The sequence below is a fragment of the Zonotrichia leucophrys genome, chromosome 6, assembly GCF_028769735.1.
Source record: "Zonotrichia leucophrys gambelii isolate GWCS_2022_RI chromosome 6, RI_Zleu_2.0, whole genome shotgun sequence".
Taxonomy (NCBI): Eukaryota; Metazoa; Chordata; class Aves; order Passeriformes; family Passerellidae; genus Zonotrichia; species Zonotrichia leucophrys.
Genome location: NC_088176.1, coordinates 33,701,516 through 33,724,939, shown reverse-complemented (window position 1 = coordinate 33,724,939; position 23,424 = coordinate 33,701,516). Strand labels below are relative to the sequence as shown.

General features: G+C 41.2%; 1 protein-coding gene across 1 annotated transcript in view; it reads left to right on the top strand.

Moving 5' to 3' along the window:
- MYPN (myopalladin) overlaps positions 1–23,064 on the top strand; it is a 44,304-nt gene extending 21,240 nt beyond the window's left edge. Inside the window, exons 11-19 of the mRNA XM_064716738.1 lie at positions 2,152–2,296; positions 11,136–11,357; positions 11,909–12,058; positions 12,893–12,972; positions 13,463–13,589; positions 16,270–16,477; positions 17,551–17,716; positions 19,387–19,520; positions 22,895–23,064. Of these exons, the coding sequence (XP_064572808.1) occupies positions 2,152–2,296; positions 11,136–11,357; positions 11,909–12,058; positions 12,893–12,972; positions 13,463–13,589; positions 16,270–16,477; positions 17,551–17,716; positions 19,387–19,520; positions 22,895–23,064 (1,402 nt within the window). The remainder of the gene's footprint in view (positions 1–2,151; positions 2,297–11,135; positions 11,358–11,908; positions 12,059–12,892; positions 12,973–13,462; positions 13,590–16,269; positions 16,478–17,550; positions 17,717–19,386; positions 19,521–22,894) is intronic.
- Positions 23,065–23,424: the final 360 nt, after the last annotated feature.

Below are 23,424 nucleotides of genomic sequence, written 5' to 3'. Positions count from 1 at the left end.
CTCCAACAGAATAACGAGCACATGGTCTGATTCGGCTTTTAAGCTCAGGGACAGGGGAAGGGAGGGGACAGGTGAGGCACCAACCAGGTGGGAGGGACAGGGTCTCAGGGGAGGATGACACCCAGACAGGCCAATGACCCCCAGGCCTGAGGGGCATCCTTTGAACCTGACCAACCACACGATGCCTTTGCTGGAATGTTAAGCCTGATTGACAGGACTCACTCAGCAAGGGGGCGAGGGGGAAGGGAGAGAGGTATAGGCACACCTGGGAAGGGACCCGGAAGCTTAAAACAGGCTATTACAACACACCGCAACAGGGATGCATTTCTGTCCAGCTGTTCAGTGGGGAATGTCCTGGTTCAGGGCAAATTCTGGAGACAACTCACAGGCTGGGGATAAAAGCATCATACGGTCAACCCAGGACAGGGAGTCACTGAAATGCAAGTCTGGTGTAAAATAGAAAAGTGGGATATCCAGATATTCTGGGCATTTAATCCAACCTTTACACCCAGTAAAGGAAAGAAGGGATAACACCTGCCACAATATGACATGAAATTACACTGAGATGTCCAAGGCAAAAAGGGCTGGTTTACTTCTGGACCTCGATATTTATAGAATTCCAAATGGATTGGAGGATGAAATTGCCACCTCTCCAACCACACTGGTCCATCAATTCTCTCCTCCTCCAGAAAGGAATGCAAAACAATCATTATTTACATGAAAAGTGTGTGAGAAACTCCATTACAGAGATGTAAACATCAGAAGGCTTGGAAGAACTTTAGAGGAACAGGGTGACAAATACCTTCTGTAGAAAGAGAAAATTGAAGATGGAGAGATGTGAGTGTACAAACGGATGTACAAGAGTGTGGGGGCTCAGAGGTTCATAAGACTGTACTAGTGTGAGAGAAGATGTTTCATGAGCTTGCAGGATAAGTCACTCCAAAGCTCTTTGCTTACACCAGGTGTAAAAACATTCATACCTATTGTAAGCAAGAAGTAAAGTTTTAAAGGTACCTTTACTGCAAGGGTTTTTCTAGTCCAGATGAATCTAAAAAGTAACTTCTGTAAAGGTATTTTCCTGGTTGCAGTACTTTCAACATTTGAGGTCCCCCAGAAAATCTCAGGAGAGTTAGGGGTTTGCACATAAATAATTTCATTAAGAGCCAGCATGATTTCTTTGACAAAACAGCTACCATGGTAAAGCAAATAAGGATGATGATGTACTGACAAAGTGGGGGCATTAAGAGTCTCTTCTTTAGTGGTGGAGCTGAAGCAAATTTCCCTTTTGTGGACTATGTGAACTCTGTGTTAGCATGGCTAGCACCTGTACATTGGTACAACTATTTCCCAAACTATTTACCATAGAACTCCAAATCCTGCAGAAAGTGAGGAATATTTTCCCCTTTTATCAATGGTACAGCTCAAGGTAGTGGTAGCCACCAGCAAGCCACAATCTCCTGGCTATCCTGCTGATAATACATCAACCAAATTGTCATTACAGCAGAAGAATGTGCCCTGTGTCTATAAAATTCACCACACTGTGTGCCAGGAATCCTGCCTTCAGACCCGTACTCGTTACTTAACTTTACTAAAATCAAACACACCACAACTATAAAATAAAAACAAAGAAAGAAACAAAAAACTGCTGATATTGGGTGTCATAAAAGGGTGAGAGAAATTAAAGGAGTAAAAGTTCATGGAAAGAGTAAATTATCAGGGAGGATGTGAGATAAAGATCAATGAGATGTGAGATAAAGATCAATTGTATCAACTTTTAAATTATTGCCTGTTAGCAGTCAAATGTACACATTGTACACCTCAGGTAACACCTACACTCATTTCTTTAGCATTTACTGTGACATCATTATTGCAGGATAAATATAAATGGCACTTAGATGTTTATTGTACCATTACAATCCTTACTTTCTTTAAGATGTGTGTTTTTAATTTCTACTGCATGGGAATGGGATCCCCCATTAAGATAGTACCAAAAAAAAAAAAAATCCTGTATTGTGCTTTGGCTCCTAATTGAATAAATAACAGGTTCCACCATAATGTATCATAGCATACAGGTGACAATATGACAATATATATATAAATATATATAAATATTGGTTGCTGCATGTTAGTATCAGAATTTTCTTTTAATAGCCCAACCCAGGGATTAAAGAAAAACCTGAAGCCTCTGCCACTGGCAACAGAAGATTCCATTCGGGAAAACAAAGCTGCACTTGTAAAGGACCTGGAGAGAAAACTGCATTTCAGAGAGGATGCTAACCAACAAAGTGGTCAGCAGGTAAGAAAATCAGGTGTTATTAAAGTAAATTTCACTCATGAACAAGACATATATGATGATGATGTGGGAAAAAAGGTGTTGGTGTGGGTGAGCTGCTGCACAGCTTTGCAGGGGGAGCTTTCATGTGAGCGCTGGTTTGGAATAGCAAACTGGAACTTTAAACAGAAAGCATGAGGGATGCAGCTGTAGAAAATTCACTTTGTGACTGAGCAGCATTTTTCAGTTGTGATCATCTCAAAGGCTGGTATGAATGTAAAACTTCTTTATTTTCATGGAAGTTTCTGGACACTGGCTTTTAAATTTTCGCTTTACAAGTTGCTCCATTCGTTGCACACACACATTCATACACTGTTTTAAAACAAAGAGTAATGTAACAAACCAGTTTAGGATAAGGTTTTTGTTCTTCTTTCAGTTGAACTAAAATGGGCTTTCAATTTTTTAGCATTAAACCTGTATTTCTAAATTTCCAAACTTATATGAATTGACAGGGACTTCTTGGAGAACTTTATTATAAGAATTTAGCTAAATAAAAAACCTTTTACAAAGTTCAAGGAACAAAATATCAGTTCCCTCTTCATTGGAATCACTGGATCTGCGCACTGTCTATGAAACTAAAGAAGAAGTAAAAAATTAAATAGTATTTAGAGGTTGAAATTACTAAACCTGAACAAAATGATCACTACCAGTGTCTAAGTTAGCTGCTGACAGCAAAAGATATTTACACTCATACTTATTTGCTATTCTATATGAGACCAAACCGAAATCTTGCTTCTCAAATTCCTCAAACACTGGAAAGGTTCAAAGGTGGCACTTCTGTAATTGTTACAGTAATTAGAATGCCAATGGCAATGAACTAAAATCAATAAAGGTTTCCTCATTTTCCTCTCAACTCCCAACCTTAATCCCTTCTGATTTTACTCTTCTCATCTGAGAAGAGCCTGCTCCAGCAAATTCAAGCCTGAGTTTTCTCCTCAATGAAGGCAGTGACTATTTCAACAGATGCCAGGATGAAAAGTATTTTCCAAAATTCCTGTTGCTTTACACTATACAGAACAGTCAGCATCATGAGAATAACAGGCTGGAGTGCTGCATTCACACCCATATATATTCTGTCCTGTTTTTTCCTCTCACAGTTAACACAGAATTAAAAAAGGAAACATTTTCATTCCACACATAGAATATCTCTATTAAATCAATTATTGTAATGGTAGGGCAGGGCTTACTCTGTCATAAACACAAATGCAAGTCTCCTCTGTGTGAGAGATCACTGCAAAATGGAGTACAGAATCCAGTTAGAATCTCAGATGTTGGTTTCCTTGTATTGTCTACGTGCTACTTTAAAAATTCCTTCTCAGAAAATGTGTGCTCTGGTGTATTTTCGTTTAGAGCATTGTACTGGGACCCCACATTTCAATGGCAGAGTTCATTCCCATTTGCAATACCTGCAGAGCATGCAGGGACCATCCAGAACAAATGCTGCAGATGACAAGCCTGTGCCTTAAAGTCCTGGGATTGTCTTGTACTGCTACATAAAGGGCAGTAATGAACAGGAGGGATCTGCATTCTGGTGCTCTATTTATTATCTAAAATTGACTTCCATATGAAAAATGTTCAGCTCACAAGATGAGATTTTCCCAAGTGTCAGCATTCTGCACTCAGCAGGATATCTGATAATCCAGATGCACTCCTTCTGTTTCATCCAGTACATCATTCATCACCAGCAATAGAGAAATCCAGCATCAGAGCAGAGCTGGGAATTTTGCTGATGCTGCAGGAGACAGAGCAGATTCCTCTCTGGGCTTCCACAGCCATGATGACCAGGAGGTGCTGACAGAAATACAAATATGACTTTGCCAAGATTCTAACTGCAACTTTGATCAAGTACATGCAACAACAAGCCGTCATTTTTACCAGAAAAAATGGCCCTGCCCCTCATTCCTGCAGATGGTGGCAAGTCCTAGTGCCAGGTGAAACTTCGTCACAGCCAGGAGAGCTGGAAAAAATCCAGTTACACCCAAACATATCAGGCAGATTTGCTCAGTTCTTTCCAACAAAAGGGGCAGCAATGGCTTTATGCAATCCCAGGAAGGTGTTAGGACAAATCCCAGGACAGAGCAGACCTGACTCAGTGTCTTCCTTGGCTCAAAGACAATTGAATTCCTGACTCTGCACTCCCATAAGGGCAGGCTTCACTCCTTGCCAGTGGGTGTGTGTTGTGTTGGTGCTGAACCAGGCTGCTCAAATAATTCAGCATTCTTTAACAGCAGCAGAAAAATCTGGAAATCCCACCTTTCAGAGCAGCTTCTGTAACAGGGGACCTGAGCTAGAAAAGCTAGGAAGAGAGCTAGGTGCTAGAAAACCACCTCCTCCAGCCCCATGAATAAAACTTCAGGCACCAAGGACAGGCCCCCAGCTAGCAGGACGTTTCAAAGAGCATTTCAGCTCAGTAATTAGGGTCCTCTCAGGAAGCTGTTAGCATTTTTTCTTCCAGATTGTGATGGAGAAAAGGAACAGAGGCAGACTGAGACAGAGAAATAAAAAGATAATCACTCTACTGCCCAGGAACCAGGACAAAAATCTCCTGCATTCTTGTCCTTGCTGTGGTGGATGTCTCAGTATTTCTGCAAAGTGAAAGAGGACAAGAGGACAAGGAAGATCCCATGCACTCCTCTCCAGCCCCAGAATGTTTTATTGGCACAAAGCTGGGAGTTCTCTCGTGGAGGCTGACACTGGAGTGCTGTGAGAGCAAAAATCCAAGTCTCATCACCTCAGTGAGGGTCAGGAACTGCAGCCCCTGAGGGAAGGAGAGCACAGGCAGCCTGAGCTCCACTCCCCACATTCTGCCTCTCCAGTCCATGGGGCCCTTCATCTGCCCTACAAGTGAAATATCTCAGCAATCTTCAGCTAGAACGAGTCATGTAGAATCAAAAAGGTGTGTGGGGAGAAAAGGAAAGAAGGAGACTTTGGCAAATGGAAAAATATAAATGTCTAATGGAAACTAATTCTTTTCCCCTGGTATTTGAAAGCATTCACAGGCTTCACCAATATAAATAAATCTATAAATATTTCCTCTGTTAACAGAGGAAATTCAGCTTTACAGGCAAAACTTTAGAAATTAATGCTATTACCTCCTCAACATTTTGTTATACAAATAATATAAAATAGAAAAATGATGTCATTAAACCTCAAAATCCTGTACAGTAATAAAACTAAATTAATTATCCATGCAATAATAAAGGACAGCAGAGTTAAACACCAGGGCCTGGTTTATACATTTTGGTTAAAAGAACTACAAACCATGTTCACACATCTGTGTCATTTACTATGAAGAACATCAGGTTGTGATGCTGATTGGTTGTGTTGTACATAAGACTCAGATTGCAGCCTTATTTTTAAGACAGAGAAAAAACCTACAGCAGTTTAGGAATATCCTTCACCTCTGCTAGAGAATGCTTGGTAAGAAATTTCAGAGCAGAAGAGAAGCAGGGTTTGTCCAAAAGCCTTTTGATCACTAAAAGCCGAGGCCACATGCAGATGCCAGCTCACCACACTGCAGTAATTCCCCAACACTGATCACACAGAACCATTGGATCTGCTGCTTTTGATTCCCACTGCTGAGAGGGAGCAGGGAGAGGAGAGAGACCCCAAAGTGAGCAGGAGATTTCAGGCAGAGCAGCCCAGATTGGACTGGGAAGTTAAGGAGTGGTACAGCTTGGAAACAGATGCTGAGATGCAATACATGCCACTTTCTTAGATAAACTGTTACATGGGTTTAGAGTCATCCTGCCAAAAAGGCAATCTAGTAAAAGTTACAAAACTGGGATTAAATTGGGAAATTTGTCTAGTGTTGGCATTAAGTTGGCAACAGAATTGTTTTTACATAGTATATGGTAATCAACATTTGAGTAGAGCTCCCCTAGGCTTCCTGTTTGTGGTAATTTCCATGAGTTACTATCCTAACATCAGATTATTTTGACTCTACAAGCTTCTACTAACTGTTAGTATGTATATTCACTGAATATATATACTGTCTGTGTATTCAGTGAATCCTGCTAAAGATAAATTAAATCCTGCTAAAGATAAATTTGAACTACAACAGATGCAGGATTTTAGAACTCATATTCATATAGAAAGGTGCTTAGAATGGGAATTATTACACTCTGTGCAATTCCCCTTTTTTGCCAAAAATGTTCCCAGGTAGCAGAAAGGCCCAGGAGTTAAATTACTTGAGAAGATCTAGGAGAGCATGATCCAGCTCTGCTCTGTCACAGATTTTTGTGTTACCTTAACAGGTCCCTCAGCTTCTTTAGGTCTCAGTTTCCCACAGGTGAAATGCAGATAACAGCCCTGTGCCCTCAGATTGTCAGGAATGATGGTGACGGGGCCAAACAGATCCATCACAGAGGCAAAATGCTGTGAACCTGCACCTTCAGCAAGGCTGGCACACAGAGGAGATTTTGTTTGTAGTGCAGGACAAATACAGCCCCCAGCAGCAGCCACAGCAACATTGCCAAGGCACAGCAAAGCAAGCAGGAGGAAAGCTGCATTTCACTCCTCTGTCTACCAGAACAGTACCAAACCACTTCAGATACACATTCAGCACATTTCCTAGCCTTGCTTTGGCCAGTTTTGTCTTTTACCCTTCAAACTACACTGTGACAATATTAATACAGGCACCACTGCCTACTCCCCTTTTGCACACCATGCACACTAAACAATGTGCATTAGATGCAGCAGAAATAGTTGGGTTTCCAAAGCTGCAATCTTCTCAGCCTACAGAAATATATACAATTATAGATGCATTATATACATTATACTTCATACAGAGCACTACACCACTGAAGAGGAGCCTGAATTTTTAGCTGGTATCTATAATAATTTTAAATATCTGGCTACTGTAGTGAACAAGTGTGTGAATTACTGCCGGTAAAAGTTTCATGTTCTAGGAAAGCTGCCAAAAAAGGAGCTGCAATGCTACACTTCTGACTCCAAACCAGGGCCTGAACCTTTGTACTCCTTCCCTCAGTGTCCCCAGTATGCTGAACTGCAGCCTAGTTTTAACATTGTACCCGTGGCTAAAGGGCTTCTTCTTTGTGTGACACTTTATGAAATATTTGTCTAAATCACAACAACAACTCTTTGCCCTACACCACTGCTGTAATCACATTCAGAAATAGGCTCATGGCTTCTGTGATGAACACAGTTCTTCAGAAAGCCATATTAACAACTCCTTTCTGTTCTTGCTAATCCTGAAAGAAAACCTACCAAACAAGCAAAAACCTCCAAGGTGATTCTCTGCATGCAGAGGTGCATTCTCTCTTCTGTCAGAGATTTCTGTTCTTTATGAGAAGTTTGGTGTAACACCTTCAGCCTCTGAATGTTGGTGTTCAGATTCTCACAGCAAAGTTAAATTGGTCTCGTTGGCTGGGTTGTAAATTGATACAAGCATAAATATGCACACAGAACAGGTTTAGAAAAGCAAAGACTGAAGTGTGAGGGCCACACACAGGAAACAGAAGCTGTGGAACCCTGACTTCAATGTCTTTAATTCAAAATGTATTTTTGCAGAGCCCTGCACTTGTGCAAGGACACCCAGGGCTGCCACGGGCAGGGAGCAGCTGCCAGCAGTGACAGCCCAGCGCTGATGGCGCAGCAAAATGCTTCTGTCCTCACTAAGTGTCTCTTTTATGCCTCTTTCTCTATACCCAGGGTCACAAGCAAAGAAACGTGGGAGAAAACCTGTCCATTATAAACTTCAAAGGGTCCCATGAAATGCATTCCTTCCTCTGTTGTATTTTCTTCTGCAAGCAGACATTTGAAAAGGAGTTAGTGCCCATATTTCTTAATGAGGTAGTCTGTAAGGAGTTAATATCCTCAGCACATCGCCAGGAAAAAAATCATACATTGCATTCACTTTTTAGGATCTAAAGCAGACTCAAGGTCAATTTGGTTACATACAACTTGAAAATGATTGCTCTAAGTTTTATTTATGTTAGTTGGTTCGATCACTTAAGACAGATCTGCACTTCTGGAGTAGAGAGGAAGAAAGATGTAATTGTCTCTATTAGCATTATTTGGTTTCATCTGTAGGCCATCATGGCTACAGCAACCATACACTATTCATTTCTCATAACATACCATGACTTCTTTTGGACAGCAATGATTCTAGAAAAAAATCCATATGAAAAACTGCTGACTAAACTCAGCTGCCTATAAACAATACTGGACTGTGCCACCAGATTGCAATATTTCAAATTTTAACTCTGTTCTGCAGCATTTTGTTCTGCACATTAACGTGATGCCTTCAAAGTGCAATGGCAGTGCCTTTCTAGCCCATTTCTTCCCTCTGCTACAGCAGCCACTCCCTGATTCTTCCATGATTCTGCCTTCCTAAAAAGAACAGGGCTGTTCTCAGTGTCAAGGGTGAAACACCAATGGCTCAACTTTCCCTTGGAACACTAGAACCAGTTCTTGCCTCCTACGTGGGAAAATGATCCATTTGGTTGGTGAGGAATCAGAGAAACTCCAGTTCTACCCTGGCTTTAACGAGATGAGAATCTGATCTGTGCAGCAATTCGCTGAGAGCTGCTGCATGAGGGCAGGAAAGCTGAGGAGATGAAACTCCATCAGGCTGTGGAGATGAAACTCTATCACCCCCAAGTCTTACAAACTCCTCAAAACCCCACTGCAATATCTAAACTTTTGGCCACTTCTGCCTCCTTGGTCTCCTGAAAAAAGCAGAAGAGTTTGTCAGCTAAAATGTTTTGCTGCCTCCATCTTTTCTCCCTTTTCTCTGGAAACTGTTGGTCAAGAGCACAATCAGCAGTGAGATGGAATGGCCAAATGATCAGGGAGTGTTTTGGGATAACTGCTGGTTCTTTAATTAACTTCCTATAGGATTTCAGACAAGACGCATTTTCTGAACCTTGTTTTTTCAGCAAATTGAATATACCTAAGGATTGGCTACACCTTCATTTACTGCTTTCAACAGTAAATAGAAATTTACTAAATAGTAAATTAAATTTACTACATTTTCAGTAGAAGCAGGAAAACTCTGGGCTTAAAACCTGCACAAATCCAGGTCTGAGCAAACTGATTTGTCTTCTACAGGTAATAGGAGATTTCCCCCAGAAAGGCAGTGCAGCTGCAGGGCTCCCCATGCCCAGGGCAAACACTGCTTTGGAGGCACAGACTGAAGCTCTTATTCTGAGGCTTCACAAGTCACAGCAAGAGAAATTTGGTCAAATGCCTCCTGGTCTAGACAGGAGATTTCCTCATGCAAAACAGCCAAGTGATAAGACATTTCTGATTGAATTCAGGGCATCAGGAGAAAGTTCATAATCACATCAAACTATCTGGAAATGTTCGTTTATGTAGGAATATGCTGGGTTTAGTGCTTAATCTGTTTAATCTTTTAAGAATTTTGCATTCTCAGTTACACCAGCTAGAAATCTGTCCAAGTTTAATCTGATGTTAATTACTCTGAAAATATTTCCCTTTCTTCTTAATTTTCTCTTTTAGTTGGTATAGTTTTCCTTATTTAATTATGAACTAAAATATACAGCATTCATCTCTATAATTAGCAGGTGACTAATACTTGAATGCAAAATTCTCAAAAATTTGGTATGTTTTAATGATTTCTTTTGATCAACAGTGTGCAGGAGTATAATTTTTTTTGACAGGCACTTAAGAGGAATTACATGTGTGATTTCTTTTGCTGCCTGTGAAAAAACTCAGTGTCATTACAGTGTGCAGACTCACGCTGCAGTATCTGTGCCTGCAAAACAAATTCAGTTTCATGACGTTCTAGCTTTATTTAGTCTTTTTTATTTTCACTTGTAGAATTGGTCTAAAAGAGCTGCAAATACCCCAGTGTGCAATACTTTTTTCTTGACCTAGAGATGGGGCAACTGAGAGGGGTTTTAAAAACTTCTATTTCTATTTTCAGTTTTGTGAGAAGGGCGAGACAATAGAGATGTTATAATTCACACCATCACTATCAGAAGCCAATTATTTCCTAATTACATTATAAGTTTTCTCAGCCTATCAGCTTTTGCCACGCCATGCTGTAAATGCCTTAAAGGCAATAACCTAAAATTATCACTTGTAGGTCCTACTACAGTGCATCTTTCACAGTTCTATTGCTCCAAAGTACCTAGTTTTATTTGAAAGCCCATCTTTTGAAACTTGTTTCTAGCTCCACTTGTCTCTCAACAATATCTCTGTCAGACACATTTTATGAAAAATTTTTTCCTTAGGATTTTTCCTCCTGAGAAGCTGAGGCCTCAGGAACAAAATGTAAACAATGGTTATCTGCTGCTGTGGAATGCAACAGGTGCATCTGGGATTGGCTTATGTGGTTGTTTCTAATTAATGGCCAATCACAGTCAGCTGGCTCGGACTCTCTGAGAGTCACAAGCTTTTGTTATCATTCTTTTATATTCTTTGCAGGCCTTCTGATGAAATCCTTTCTTCTATTCTTTTAGTATAGTTTTAATATAATAGTTTTAATAATGTAGTATAGTTTTAATGTAATATAGTTTTAATATAATATATATATCATAAAATACTAAATCAGCCTGCTGAAACCTGGAATCAAGGTTCTCATCTCTTCCCTCTTCCTGGCACCCCTGCAAACACCCCCCATATCTCTGCTGTTCCATGGCATTTCTAAGTCAGCATTTTTCTCTCAAAGTTTGCAGAGTGTGTGAGCTCCTGTCAGGCCCTGGAGTCTCCGCAGCTGCATTTGCAGTGCCAGGCCCTGGCAGTGTGCTCAGAGCTGTCCCTGTCCCTGTCCCTGTCCCTGTCCCTGTCCCTGTCCCTGTCCCTGTCCCTGCAGGAGTACAGGATCTCCAGCTTCGAGCAGAGGCTGATGAACGAGATCGAGTTCCGCCTGGAGCGGACGCCGGTGGACGAGTCGGACGATGAAATCCAGCACGAGGAGATCCCCACGGGCAAATACATTGCTCCCATCTTTGATAAGAGACTCAAGCACTTCCGGGTCATGGAAGGATTCCCTATCACCTTCACCTGCAAAATAGTTGGAATTCCTGTTCCCAAGGTACATCACTCTCTCTGGGACTGCTAAGGAGCAAAACCCAACTCCCCAGCAGTTTCTGTTCATCCCTCCTAGGCACATGGTTCTGTGGAGAGAGATCCCAAATGAATCATTTCCCCACCTTCCCAAAAGCACAGTATCTGCTCCTGAGCATGCAGCAGGCCTTGAGTGCAACCCCCTGACTGCAGGAGAGGCAGAACTGCTCCACCCCCAGAACTTCCAGAGAGATGAGACCTGATCTAAGCAGTAACGTGCTGAGAGCCAAGGAAAGAGAACCTGGCAGGCCCAGCTGTGACATGCAGCTTCCTGAGCTCTACCTGGAATCATTGTTTCACATTACAACTGACCTGCAAAGTTCATAATAGTCTAAAATTGTATTAGCTGTCCCTCAACTCCTGTTATTTTTCTAGTCCCTGTTAAGTTACGAGGGTGTGTCTGATCTCTACAGGTCTACTGGTTCAAGGATACAATTCTAAAATTGTATTAGCTGTCCCTCAACTCCTGTTATTTTTCTAGTCCCTGTTAAGTTACGGGGGTGTGTCTGATCTCTACAGGTCTACTGGTTCAAGGATGGCAAGCAGATTTCAAAGAAAAACACACATTTCAAAATGAACAGAGAAGAGGATGGAACGTGTTCTTTACATATTGAAGCTGCTACTAATGATGATGATGGCAACTACACAATTATGGCTGCAAACCCACAAGTAAGGTGTTTTATTTTCTTTTACAAAAACCCTTGTTTCATCTTTTTCTAATATATATTAATAAGAACACAAATTAGGCCACATGTTTTGACATCAGGTGGTGACTGTATCACAAATCAGGTGTTTCAGAGCACAGGAGAGGAAACCATGTACAGATGACTGATGAAACTACTCCCCTGTTACACAGATGGTTAAAAGCACTAAGGACATTTTCCCATGTTAGTAATTCCTGCCCTATCCCCTTCCCACTCTCTGTTGCTGGTAGGTACCTTTTGAGATGTGCTGACAAGACTGACATGATGTTTCAGGCAGAAAGAACACAGCAGGAACAAACAAACAGTTACATTAGATTTGGAACTGTTACTAAACAATATTCTTTATCCAGGATGCAAAGATATGGATCTGCAAATAGTCTCATTCCCTTACACCATTCTCCTTGACCCCATATGCTAGTTTAGCTGTTTATTTAGAAGTACATTCATCAGGGAGCTTTTTCCAGTTTTTTTGAAATTACTTTTCTGTTCAGTTTCCATATGGCTGCATTTTAAAGCAGGCCAGTACAAAGGTACCAGCAGACAGTACCTGTGGCATGAATAAATAAAATAAGCAGGGACAGGCACCACTGCCAAATGCATTGGCACAGCCTGGAAGAGTTTGGGAAAGCCCTGCCTCAACTGCAGGCCAACAGCATTTGCTTTGGGGAAGTGGTGTTCTCACTATAGCTCAGCTGCTTTATAAAAATAATCCTAATGCACTGTAAGGTTCAATATTTATGCTTTAAAATGAAATAAGCCATTAACCAACTATTAATTGTGTTTCCATTGTGAATTGCAGGGGAGGATCAGTTGTTCAGGACACCTGATGGTTCAGAGTGTCCCTTTTCGGGGACGAATATCCACAACTCAGCCTCACAGGTGAAAGAAAAAAGTCCTGCAGAACTTCTTTATGCTTTTTACTGAAGGCATCCAAAATAGCCACTGCATTCATTGAACTTCAGTTCTCAGTCATAAAGTGGAAATAACAGCATCAGTTCCCTCCCAACAGGTCACTTCTATGTTTTTGAAGGGCATCCTCAAATACAGGGAAGTTTAAATATGATTTCATTTACTTGTTGTAGTGGAGCTAAAGGCAAGGGATGGATAAGCAAAATGAAATTCAGCCAAAAAAAGCAAAAATAAGTAAAGGCCGCCTTGGGAATCTAAGGCTACTACATGATACAGTTAACTGGATAATCTTTCTAAATGAAAATATGCAAGAATTAAATTACAATCAGTCCATTTCTTCCTGCCCTTTTATGTAACTCAAGCTATCTCTCCATCCTTTTCCTCAATTTCCTCCTTTTTTTTAAGCATTGGGAGGACAAACTTGCCTTCCAAGCACAGCCATGTGGTTTTTGCTTTGCAGAACACGGCCCCGGGTGCCGGAGGGAGACAAAGAGGCCGTGCAGGAACGCTTCTTCAGGCCCTACTTCCTGCAGGCTCCAGGGGACATGGTGGCACACGAGGGGCGGCTCTGCAGGCTGGACTGTAAGGTATTGACTGCTCCTTCTGCTCACTCTCACTTTCCCTACCTCTGTCCATGCAGTGCTATGTGTTCTCATGTTCTTGAATGCATGCATGAACTCCATTCAAAGTTTTGATGCTTCATTTTCAATGCTATTTCTTTATGCCGTTGTCTCTGAGTTGATTCCAGGGATTTCTTTTGAACAAATATTCCATGGGATGAAGAACACAGAAAACACAACCCAGAAACAGAAAGCTTGTCCAAATTACTAGATGTGCTCACAGTGTCCTTTACCAGTATGAACTCCAGAAGTTCTGCTCCATGACCAAACTCTTGAACATAACGCAGAATAGCACAAAACCATGAGAAAGAGAGGATGCAGCAAAGAAAGAGGATTGCTTGGTGTTCAAACAAATGTTCCCATTGTACTGGAATGAATTACTGAAGGTTAATACTCCCTGAAAAGAGGGGATGCAGTCTAGTTCATTTTATGCTTCCCCAGCATGCACAGAGGCAGAAACATCCCAATTTGGCATGAAAGAGTTGTCAGAGGTTAGAGTGGATATTGAACACCTTTAGGAGAATCATCTGCCCCAACCCTCAATGTCCCTGCAGGGCAGCAAAGGTGGCAGTGCTGACACTGACCAAGGAGGGGAGAGGCTCTGAGGCACAAGTTAATGCCCTGAGGATGAGCAAGACTCATTATACTTAATTTATGATGTAAAGTTTACAAGGAGCATGCCAGAGAATTTGGTTATTCCTAGCTCTGCTGGCCTGGCAGAGCTTGTGAGGCCTTCAAGCATGTCTGGCATTGCACAGAGCTGGGAGAGAGCAGTCCCCACTCAGAAAATTCCACTTCCCTCTGTCTCTGCTTTGTAAAGTGTTGTTTGGAAAGCAGTATTCTAGACATGAGTAAGTACTGCTCCCTACTGAAAAGGTTTTTAATACTACAAAACAGTCTAATCTTTAAAAAAATACCTAATTTGTAGTGCTCTAAAGCATGCAAGTTCAACAGCTATGAAGTATTATATCATTCTTCATCAAATTTGACAAAATACAAAGTAATTTGTATAGAACTTTTACAATCTCTTTAAACTCTGTAGTATTTTACATCAAGGAATTTGATTTCTATTCAGCAACAAAAAAAGGAAAATAGCAGATTATTAAGAGTCTTTTGTGAATCTCATATTCTAATTTCATATTTCTAACTAAGTTTCTTCCTTTTTTACTAAGAAAAATGTAGATATTTAATGTATTTTTAAATCTTTTTACTTGCTTGTTTTCTGGGTTTCTCCCTTTCGGACGAAGTCAGCAGACAAACAAAAACAGAAATAATTTTAGCAGAATTTAGAGAGTCTTTTTGTGAATCTCATATTGTCATTTCATATTTCTAAGTTTCTTCCTTTTTGACTAAGAAAAATGTAGATATTTAATGTATTTTTAAATCTTTTTACTTGTTTGTGTTCTGGGTTGGAAGCAGAAAAACAAAAACTGAGAAATAATTTTAGCAGAATATAAAGAGTCTTTAGTGAATCTCATATTCTAAATTCGTATTTCTAACTAAGTTTCTTCCTTTTTGACTAAGAATAGTGTAGATATTTAAAGTATTTTTAAATCTTTTTACTCGTTTGCTTTCTGGGTTTCTCCCTTTCGGACGCAGTCAGCAGAGAAACAAAAACAGAAATAATTTTAGCAGAATATAGACAGTCTTTTTGTGAATCTCATATTCTAACTTCGTATTTCAAACTAGGTTTCTTTCTTTTTGACTAAGAAAAATGTAGATTTTTTTTTTTAAATCTTTTTAGTTGTTTGTGTTCTGGGTTTCTCCCTTTTGGAAGCAGAAAAACAAAAACTGAGAAATAATTTTAGCAGAATATAGAGAGTCTTCTTGTGAATCTCATATTGTCATTTCATATTTCTAAGTTTCTTCCTTTTTTACTAAGAATAGTGTAGATACTTAAAGTATTTTTAAATCTTTTTACTCGTTTGTTTTCTGGGTTTCTCCCTTTCGGAAGTAGACAAAAACTGAGAAATAATTTTAGCAGAATATAAAGAGTCTTTAGTGAATCTCATATTCTAATCTCATATTTCTAAGTTTCTTCCTTTTTGATTAAGAAAAATGTAGATATTTAAAGTATTTTTAAATCTTTTTACTCGTTTGTTTTCTGGGTTTCTCCCTTTCGGACGCAGTCAGCAGAGAAACAAAAACAGAAATAATTTTAGCAGAGTATAGACAGTCTTTTGTGAATCTCATATTCTAACTTCATATTTCAAACTAGGTTTCTTCCTTTTTGACTAAGAAAAATGTAGATTTTTTTTTTTTAATCTTTTTAGTTGTTTGTTTTCTGTGTTTCTCCCTTTCGGACGCAGTCAGCAGACAAACAAAAACAGAAATAATTTTAGCAGAATATAGACAGTCTTTTTGTGAATCTCATATTGTCATTTCATATTTCTAAGTTTCTTCCTTTTTTACTAAGAATAGTGTAGATACTTAAAGTATTTTTAAATCTCTTTACTTGTTTGTTTTCTGGGTTTCTCCCTTTCGGAAGCAGTCGGCAGGCAAACAAAACCTGAGAAATAATTTTAAAAAATGAATTTCTGGTGTAGATTTTGGCACGACTGAGGTGGCATTTGCAGGAAGGGCTGGCTGTGATTTCCCCAGCTGTGTGCCAGTGGCACCCAGCCTGGAGGTGTTCCCTGTGTCCCAGGTGAGCGGGCTGCCCACGCCGGAGCTGACGTGGCTGCTGAACGGCAAAGCCGTGCTCCCCGACAGCAGGCACAAGATGCTGGTCCGAGAGACAGGGGTGCACTCCCTGCTCATCGACCCCCTGGCCCTGAGTGATGCTGGCACCTACACCTGCCTGGCCACCAACAGGACAGGACAGAATTCATTCAGCCTGGAGCTCACCGTTGTAGGTAAGGAGCGCTGGGAAACTCACCTCCGTAATGGCGTTATCTGCACGCATTTCTTCAAACTCACCTTACATAGTTCCCTGCAGACAATTATAGTTGATAGTTAATAAATAGTTAATGCACTAGGAATAGGAAAATCTCACAGCTGTAGACACAGACATGTAATTTTTACCTATATATTTCCCTCCCCAGCTGATGAAGGAAATGTGTCACAGACATCTTTTATGGAAAATCCTTTCCTTAGGGTTTTTCCTCCTGAGAAGCTGAGAGGCCTCAGGAACAAAATGTGAACAATTATTATCTGCTGCTGTGGAATGCAACAGGTGCATCTGTGATTGGCCCATGTTGGATGTTTGTAATTAATGGCCAATCACAGCCCAACTGGCTTGGACAGAGAGCTGAGCCACAAACCTTTGTTATCATTCTTTCTTTTTCTATTCTTAGCCAGCCTTCTGATGAAACCTTTCTTCTATTCTTTTAGTATAGTTTTAATGTAATATATACCATAAAATAATAAATCAGCCTTCTGAAACATGGAGTCAGATCCTGGTCTCTTCCCTCATCCAAGAACCCCTGTGAACACGGTCACAGAAATGCACCTGGTGCTGTTACCTGTACCTGTAACTAAGAGAGTGCCATAAGAGTTCTGCCTCATTATCACCCATCCTCACTTTCTCCCCAGAAAATGCTTAGGGTTTGAATTCATAATATATATGTTGAGGTATTCCAGTTTTCAGCCCAAATTTTATTGGTTTAAAAATGTTTTTAAATAGAAAAAAATTAATCTGAATATTGCTCTTTAATAAATATTGAAATTTATAGATCTGGCATTCATTTTCTGCAATGGTAGTATGTTTAGACTCATTAGACGTGCATATATTTTTTATGAACATCAGTTCTGCCTATTATTTACTTTATAAAAGCTGTATCATGGCATTTCACTTCCCTTCCAACATCCCACTACAAATTCACAACCTATTTTGCTATCACAAGAATAACTTTTAATCGTGCTCTCCGATACTGTTCAAAGAGAAACAAAGAATGAAATACCTGTCGTTGAATAATTCTCTTTGCAGCAAAGGAAGTCAAGAGAGCCCCCATGTTTCTGGAGAAGCTTCAGAACTGTGGAGTTCCAGAAGGTTACCCTGTCAGATTGGAGTGCAGAGTTGTGGGAATGCCACCTCCCGTATTCTACTGGAAGAAGGACAATGAGACCATCCCATCCAACAGAGAGAGGATGAGGTACTGTGACACCATGCCTGAATTTCCTGTGCCTGGACCAACTGCTTGTGCCAATGTGCCTGGCTGTAATTAATGATAAGTGAAGTGCTTTCTTTTTTTAATATTTCTACTTCAGCATCTATCTGATTTTAGAATTTTATTTCACTTGGTTCCAAGTAACAACTTGCTGCAGTCACTGGATCTCTGAGATCAGCTTCAAGAAGTCCCCATCCCTTCCCACACAGGCTGTGAGTGCAGCAAGCTGCTCAGGGATGGACATCAAGCACAAGGAAAGCATTCTTAGAAAACTCTTTTATGGTCACCACCCAGAGACTCTCCAAAATCCCCACCTAACCCTGACCTTCTGCAGCCTACAGGCTCTATGGTTTGGGCCCAGTCCTGTTTAATATTAATATCTTTATAATCTGGAGGAGGGAATTGAGTCTGCCATTAGCAAATTCATGGATTACACCATAAAGATGTTCCCCTTTCACAGGGATTGTGGTCCTACACACACACACACATTGTAGTCACTGGAAAATCAACAACTCTCCTAAAGTGCCACAGTTCCAGTTGTTTCACAAAAGGTTAGAAAACAAATTTTGCTTCAGCTGAGCAGAGCAATGGCTAAGGGAAACCTTCCCAGCCCACAGGAGCAAGGATAAAGGCTGTGACAGCCCTGCTATCCCAAAAGCAGAAACCCCAAGGGCTCCACTGGCTGTGCACAGACCCAGGGCAGCATCACCCCTCCTGTCCCTCTCCCACCTCACTGATTCCTGCCCGAAGCCAAGAGAGGCTTCTGTAGCACAACAGGGACACACAGCAGCTCCTGCACCCCAGCACAAGGCAAATTGTGGATGCAGGGAACAAAGGGTGAAATGTTCCCTTTTTTATTAGAGCACAAAGTGTCCTCTTGTCCTGCAAGCCCGTGGTTTCATTCCAGTTCATACAGAAACAAAATCTCAAATTTCAGAACATCCTGGAATTTCAAGTGTTCTGAAGTGCTCATCTCACTCCTCTTCCTTTATAATGAGAGAAACACTTGGCTTGATAAAAAGGACCAGGCTCAGCCTAGAGAGCAGAGGAGTCTCAGTTCTGTTACATCCTGCTGGAAAGTTTTTCCTGGAAATTGCAGCCACAAAGCCTTAGATCACTGGAGAGCAAAGGAAGTGAACAATGAAGCAGGTTTCTTTCAGAGTGTCAGCCAAACAAATCTTTCTGATTTTCCCACTTGGTCATTTTCTCATGGAAAGGGTGCCCCAAGAAAGTTTGTGACCGGCTCTGGCTGCTGTAGTGAAAAATATCAGAACTTTGTACAAGAGTTCTTGGTATTTTATGTTCTTGTTCCAGCTTCTGACCTAGGAAAAATACAGTATGATTGTGCAGCAGCTTTGCACAGGTTTAGCTCATGAGTATTCAATAAATAATGCTGATATTAACATATACAGAGAAACAACTCAGCTGCCACAGTCACACCATGGCTGTGCACAGCTGAGAGGAGCCAGAACAGGTCTGAGATTTCCTGATCATTGTTTGAGGCCATACTGAAAGCAAATCTATTGACTGTAGACCGCTGCCTCTTTGGGAGCAGAGATGACAACGTACCTCTTTCATATTCAATATACATATTTTAAAATCTGAAAGCTGACGTGCTCGTGAGAAATACTAATTCCCAAACACTTGTTTTCCAGCATGCACCAAGACACAACAGGGTATGTGTGCCTCCTGATCCAGCCTGCCAAGAAAGCAGACGCTGGCTGGTACACCTTGTCTGCAAAGAACGAAGCTGGCATCGTCTCCTGCACGGCCCGCCTGGACATCTATGGTAGGTTGGATTAGAACAGACCTTTAAAAAACCCCAAAAAAACCAAAGAGCCCGTGTTTTCAAACTCATATTTCCAGCTTGGTTTTTAAACCCCACCTAATTATCATCGCGAGTCACCGGCGCATTTCTGTCAGCCTCCTGCCACCTTGTGGTGGGATGGGCACTATGGAAGGCTCAAGAGAGGGGAGGCTGATTTAAGAAAGGTGAAACAAAATTTAAAATTTCCTTAGGTATCTAAATGCTGAAAGACATAAGTTTTCAAATTAAGGCTTCAAGGCACAAACACGAAAAATACAAAAATCAAGAAATGCTTCCCAATTCCAACCACATTTCCTAAGATAAGCAACTCACACCCCAAAGTGAGTGATGGAAGTAATTTTTCTTTGTCCTACTTTGAATGGGTGGAGTCGAGAGATGGAAGGTGTGGTCTGATATTTGCAATTCTGCATGCAAAGAAGAATAATAATGAGTAAATAATGAGTTCAAGTAGAAACAAAATTAGCACTGCAAGAAAAAAGGAGCTTCTTTTTAAAATATTTCCAGATAGATAGGGTTAAAATTCAGCTTGGAAAGATATGTCCTATCAATGCTTAACATGTAGACTGTTGTCTCCCACACTAAGTTATCTCTGAGCATTGGAGCCTGAACCTGACTTCCATTTTCATACCCTTCATTTTAACTGCTGACAGATATGTCTCTCTAATTTGGGGGCAGACCCATATGGATAAACACTGGAAAACATAATATAATTTCCACTTATTTGAAGTGTTTTAGGGATAAGAACTACTAGGTATTATGTAATATAATATTTTTTAAAAATTTAGCAGTATTTGTTCATATGGGAGCATGTAGAATGGTACTTTTAAATTACTGAATATGTGTCTTTGGAAAACATTTCTTTCAGTATTAAAAAAAAAAATTCTAGAAAACATGTTAGTAGTTGTAACTACTACATGGCAATAAAAATTGCAGTCACTTCCTTGAAGAAAAGCCATCCAGAGGATGAAGCAGAACAGAATCAGAGCCCTGGCCACTTTGTTCATCTCTGTTCATGCTATGTATGTTTCTAGTTCTGATTGCAAGGGCTCTGGAGAAGACTCCAAAGATTCAATCATTAAATTCTGGACTTTGTGAAATCCATGCAAACACTGCCATTGAATTGAACAGGGATGAAATCTTATCTGTAGACTTCAAGAGAAAATTGCTGAACATAAAAACAATGCCAATGATAACATTTGAAAGAACAGACCCTAACCCAGAGAGCTCAATGCTGTGCTCTCGTCAGGGATGTTGTGAGCAACTTCCCAGATGTGAAAAACACCAATCATTTGTTTTTAAATTTTTAAAAGTTGAATAGTAATAAAATTGTTATGAAAACAGTAATAGAATTAGAGTAACAATAATTTGGACAATTTTGATTAGGACAATGTGAGGCAATAAAAACAAAGAGTTGTGGACGTCCGGGTAACTTTTTCTGGGCAAAATAAGCCCAAAAAAGGCCCCACGTTAACAGAGGATTAACCCCTAAAAACAACAGCCTGTTGCATATTCATACACCTCATACATGGTGCATAAATTCCATTCAAACCCAGGATTCTGTCTGGGCACTGTCAGCTTCTTCCTCTGAATCCTAAGGCGCCTTCCATCCTTAGCCAGGCAGGAAGAAGTCAGCATCTTCTGATAATGAGCAATAAATTCTCTTTCTCTGAAACATTCAGGCATCCTGTGGCAGCTATCTGGTGCGAGTACCTCGTTCCTTTCTTTAAAAAAATACCCCACTCACATAGTTCCTATTTTAACTACAAAAGTTCCCTTTTAGCTAGAAAACTACCTTTATTAAATGCATATATTCTATGTCTATTAAATATATATTTATTTAATACTTTTATATATTTATATGTATAATAATATGTTATATTAAAATGTTAATGCAGCACTACTAATCAATACTAGAAAATACAGATAGTGAATAATGTGTAGAGCCATATAATGTGCACTTGTGACATGGGTGTGTGGATGGCTGTCCAGTGTTTCTCCGGTGTGTGGATGGATGTCCAGTGTTTCTCTGGTGTGTGGATGGATGTCCAGTGTTTCTCCCGTGTGTGGATGGATGTCCAGTGTTTCTCCGGTGTGTGGATGGATGTCCAGTGTTTCTCCTGTGTGTGGATGGATGTCCAGTGTTTCTCTGGTGTGTGGATGGCTGTCCTATTGGAAAGGGAATCCCAATATTACCAGGTAGATTGTGCCTGGGCCAGTCTGACCCTCGCTGCTGGGCCAAAGGCGGCAGCTGTGGTGTATCACCCCAGAGACACCTTTAGCTTGCTGGTGGTTGCAGCTGGGCACTAAACAAGTCCAGGCTTGTTAGGAACTCCGTTTACCTCAGGAAGAAGGCTTCAAGCGATGGTGAAGAGAAAAAAGGAGAGGATTCTGCTGGAGGGTTATATGGTTATATGCAGTGGTTTATTCCATGGTTACAGAGGTCTGAATCTTGGGAAGAGCTCCAACAGAATCCCGACCGCATGGCGTGCTTCACCTTTTAAGCTCAGGGGGAGGGGAGGGGACAGGTGAGCCACCAACCAGGTGAAAGGGTCTCAAGGGACGAGGGACACCCAGACAGGCCAATGACCCCCAGGCCTGAGGGGCATCCTTTGAACCTGACCAACCGCACGACGCCTTGCTGGAATGTTAAGCCTGATTGACAGAACTCACTCAGCAAGGGGGCGAGGGGGGAAGGGAGACCGGTATTGGCACACCTGGGGAAGGGACCTGAAAGTTTAAAACACACTGCAACACTGTCCAGTGTTTCTCTGGTGTGTGGATGGATGTCCATTGTTTCTCCGGTGTGTGGATGGCTGTCCAGTGTTTCTCCGGTGTGTGGATGGATGTCCATTGTTTCTCTGGTGTGTGGATGGATGTCCATTGTTTCTCCGGTGTGTGGATGGCTGTCCATTGTTTCTCCCGTGTGTGGATGGATGTCCATTGTTTCTCCGGTGTGTGGATGGATGTCCATTGTTTCTCTGGTGTGTGGATGGATGTCCATTGTTTCTCCGGTGTGTGGATGGATGTCCATTGTTTCTCTGGTGTGTGGATGGATGTCCAGTGTTTCTCCCATGTGTGGATGGATGTCCAGTGTTTCTCTGGTGTGTGGATGGATGTCCAGTGTTTCTCCGGTGTGTGGATGGATGTCCAGTGTTTCTCCGGTGTGTGGATGGATGTCCATTGTTTCTCTGGTGTGTGGATGGATGTCCAGTGTTTCTCTGGTGTGTGGATGGATGTCCAGTGTTTCTCTGGTGTGTGGATGGCTGTCCATTGCCTCTCTGAGAGCCAAGCCAGGGTCTCTAGAGCCCGCTGTGTCTGTGTTTGTGTCGCTGCAGCTCAGTGGCACCGGCAGATCCCGCAGGCTCTGAAGCTGCGGCCCGGGGGCAGCCGCTACCCCACCGTCAGCAGCCAAGGACTCGACTCCTTCTGTGCCTTCCCTGCTCCCGAGAGCCCCGTGCTGTTCTCAGCCCCCAGCCACACGCTGGTGGAGAGTGAAGAACTCTGAAAAACAAACACTCCTTCCAGGTGCGCCTGCGGAGGCACTCAGAACTGTGAAAAACTAAATAATAAAAACAAAAAGAGGTACAACTCACCGTGCTCAAGGTTTACAAGCAACTTGTTTGTAATTAAGTGTTCTGCTGCTGCAAGTGCTGCGAGTAACATATGGTACAAGACTTTTGCCTATGATTTTAATGCAGGATAATTGTGGTATGGAGTGTTGTGCAATAAATTCAGTACTGTGTAGTTTGCTAAGAATTACATAGTAAACATAGTTTTCAGCACCTAAAAGCCAATACCACTTTTACTTCTTGAATTCAAGCTACTGCACTGTAGCTGCCATGGTAAGGATTAACTGGAATACTGC